The 3,473-nt window shown below is 55.2% G+C and overlaps 1 protein-coding gene across 1 annotated transcript in view; it reads left to right on the top strand.

Annotated features, from left to right (window-relative positions):
- The window catches only part of Kcnb1 (potassium voltage-gated channel subfamily B member 1), an 87,508-nt gene extending 84,115 nt beyond the window's left edge, over positions 1–3,393 (top strand). The window contains exon 3 of the mRNA XM_031372820.1: positions 553–3,393. Coding sequence (XP_031228680.1) covers positions 553–2,559 — 2,007 coding nt within the window. The 3' untranslated portion in view covers positions 2,560–3,393. The remainder of the gene's footprint in view (positions 1–552) is intronic.
- The last annotated feature ends 80 nt before the right edge of the window (positions 3,394–3,473 follow it).

Below are 3,473 nucleotides of genomic sequence, written 5' to 3'. Positions count from 1 at the left end.
CTAGCACTGCACCCCTGAACTCAGCCCTGGGCACTAGCACTGCACCCCTGAACTCAGCCCTGGGCACCAGCACTGCACCCCTGAACTCAGCCCTGGGCACCAGCACTGCACCCCAGAACTCAGCCCTGGGCACCAGCACTGCACCCCAGAATCCAGCCCACAGCTACATTTGGCCCCCTGATGTTTTCATAAATATCATTTTATTGAGAGGCAGCACAGCTGTTCCTTCTTGCTTGGTCCAGGCTGCTGCCGCTGCAGAGCTTCATGTAGAAGCAGGCAGAGCTTCATGACTTTAACAAAACGCACCAGGCAACCCTTTCACTCCCTGTGCTTCTGTAGAGAAGGTCTGCTTGCCTAACAAGCTTGAAATTGTCTTCATTTTCTAGCTTCCGGTTTTCACATCTATGTCATAAACGGGTTTATAGACGTTGCCTTTGGTAACTCGGTAACTTTGGTAACTAAGTCTCTGGTGAGACAGGAGAAGTCTGCAATGACCGTGCGTGAGGGCCACGCTGAGCTGGGTGCTGACCAAGCCCTCTCTTCTCCCCACAGATCCTGGCCATCATCTCCATCATGTTCATTGTCCTCTCCACCATCGCCCTGTCACTCAACACGCTGCCTGAGCTGCAGAGCCTAGACGAGTTCGGCCAGAGCACCGACAACCCGCAGCTGGCACATGTGGAGGCCGTGTGCATCGCGTGGTTCACCATGGAGTACTTGCTGAGGTTCCTGTCCTCGCCCAAGAAATGGAAGTTCTTTAAGGGCCCCCTCAACGCCATTGACTTACTGGCCATCCTGCCCTACTACGTCACCATCTTCCTCACAGAATCCAACAAGAGCGTGCTGCAATTCCAGAATGTGCGCCGCGTGGTCCAGATCTTCCGCATCATGCGCATCCTGCGGATCCTGAAGCTGGCCCGACACTCCACCGGCCTGCAGTCCTTGGGCTTCACCCTGCGCAGGAGCTACAATGAGCTGGGCTTGCTCATCCTCTTCCTTGCCATGGGCATCATGATCTTCTCCAGCCTGGTCTTCTTTGCCGAGAAGGATGAGGATGACACCAAATTCAAAAGCATTCCCGCCTCTTTCTGGTGGGCTACCATCACCATGACGACCGTGGGTTATGGCGACATCTACCCTAAGACTCTCCTGGGGAAAATCGTGGGGGGCCTCTGTTGCATTGCCGGGGTCCTGGTGATTGCCCTCCCCATCCCCATCATTGTCAATAACTTCTCCGAGTTCTACAAGGAGCAGAAGCGCCAGGAGAAAGCCATCAAGCGGAGAGAGGCTCTGGAGAGAGCCAAGAGGAATGGCAGCATCGTGTCCATGAACATGAAGGACGCCTTCGCCCGTAGCATCGAGATGATGGACATCGTGGTCGAGAAAAATGGGGAGAGCGTGGCTAAGAAGGATAAGGTGCAGGATAACCACCTGTCTCCCAACAAGTGGAAATGGCCCAAGAGGGCGCTCTCTGAGACCAGCTCCAGTAAGTCCTTTGAAACCAAGGAGCAGGGGTCCCCTGAGAAGGCCAGGTCCTCCTCTAGTCCGCAGCACTTGAACGTCCAGCAGCTGCAAGACATGTACAGCAAGATGGCCAAGACGCAGTCTCAGCCCATCCTCAACACCAAGGAGATGGCGCCGCAGAGCAAGCCGCAGGAAGAACTGGAGATGGGCAGCATGCCCAGCCCCGTGGCCCCTCTGCCCACGCGCACAGAGGGCGTCATCGACATGCGCAGCATGTCCAGCATCGACAGCTTCATCAGCTGCGCCACGGACTTCCCTGAAGCCACCAGATTCTCCCACAGTCCTCTGGCATCCCTCTCCAGCAAGGCTGGGGGCAGCGCGGCTCCGGAGGTGGGCTGGCGGGGGGCTCTGGGTGCCAGCGGCGGGAGACCCATGGAGACCAACCCTATCCCCGAGGCCAGCCGCTCTGCTTTCTTCGTTGAGAGTCCCCGGAGTTCCATGAAGACCAACAACCCCATGAAGCTGCGAGCGCTCAAGGTCAACTTCCTGGAGGGTGAGCCCACCCCGCTGCTGCCCTCTCTGGGCTTGTATCACGATCCTCTTAGGAACAGAGGAGGCGCAGCAGCCGCAGTCGCGGGACTGGAGTGTGCCTCCCTCTTAGACAAGCCTGTGCTGAGCCCGGAGTCCTCCGTCTACACCACAGCAAGTGCCAGGACGCCCCCTCGCTCCCCGGAGAAACACACAGCGATAGCGTTCAACTTCGAGGCGGGGGTCCACCAGTACATAGACACCGACACAGATGACGAGGGTCAGCTGCTCTACAGCGTGGACTCCAGTCCTCCCAAGAGTCTCCACGGGAGCACCAGCCCCAAGTTCAGCACCGGACCTAGAACAGAGAAGAACCACTTCGAGAGCTCCCCCTTGCCCACCTCCCCTAAGTTCTTAAGGCCGAACTGTGTCTACTCCTCAGAAGGGTTGCCTGGAAAAGGCCCCGGGGCTCAAGAGAAATGCAAGCTGGAGAACCACACCTCCCCTGATGTGCACATGCTGCCTGGGGGAGGAGCACACGGGAGCACTAGGGATCAGAGTATCTGAGCTCCGACCACAGAGGGCATTTGTAGGAGAAATTGAGGAGGAGGGATGATTGGTTTGCCTGCCGCTGAGTTCTGCATGAACTCAGAGATCCAAGGCCCCAACCCTACCCCCCCACACACAAAGCCCTGGCGACAGGAGAGACCCTGAGAGCCATGACAAGTCTATGGACACCAACTAGTACAGGGACCACACCTAACAGTACCTTCCTGAGATGGCAGGAGCAGAGCTGACAGCCACCAATAAGACCTAGCCTAGGCCACGCACCCCGTCTCCTCTAGAGGCTATCTCTGCCTCTGAGTGAGCCATCAGTGTCTCTCATGGCTTCAGCTGAGGCGGGTGTTGGAGCATGGGGTTGCTAGTGAGAGTGGGCTAACCAAGTAAGTAATCCTAGGTGTTGCCCCTCCTGTTAGAAGGGTACGGAGGACACTTGATCATGAGGCGTCTCCACTCCATCAACCACCCTCCTAGGGCATTACAGCTTAAACAAGCAAGCGGCTCGAATGATTCAGTATTCTGTGGTACCTGGGGCTTTAGTCTGAGACACTGTCAGGGTGAGCTGACAATTTAGACTCAATTCCTTCTGCCCACCTGGCAATCCAGGAAGGGTTCCGACAGTTGGCACACACGCAGCCAAGGGGATATAAGACAGGGCTGTCACAGGAATACAGGTTCCAAACAGCACTAGCCTGGACTGAAGAGATACATAATCGTCAAATATGCAAATGAGAGATTATTCAAAGAGACTGTGTGTGACTGAAAAACATTTAAAAATAATAATAAATTTCATTTTCTACATGAAAAAAAAAGAAAAGGAAAGAAAAATCCTTCACTGAACTGCCCTGTGCCGAGTTGTGACTTTCTGCTGTAGTGGGGAACACACCTACTATGAGAGGAAGTTTTTTTTTTTTTTTTTT

This window comes from Mastomys coucha, unplaced genomic scaffold (genome assembly GCF_008632895.1).
Source record: "Mastomys coucha isolate ucsf_1 unplaced genomic scaffold, UCSF_Mcou_1 pScaffold15, whole genome shotgun sequence".
Lineage (NCBI taxonomy): Eukaryota > Metazoa > Chordata > Mammalia > Rodentia > Muridae > Mastomys > Mastomys coucha.
Note: the sequence above shows the minus strand (reverse complement) of the source record. Positions and strands in the feature narration are given on the sequence as shown.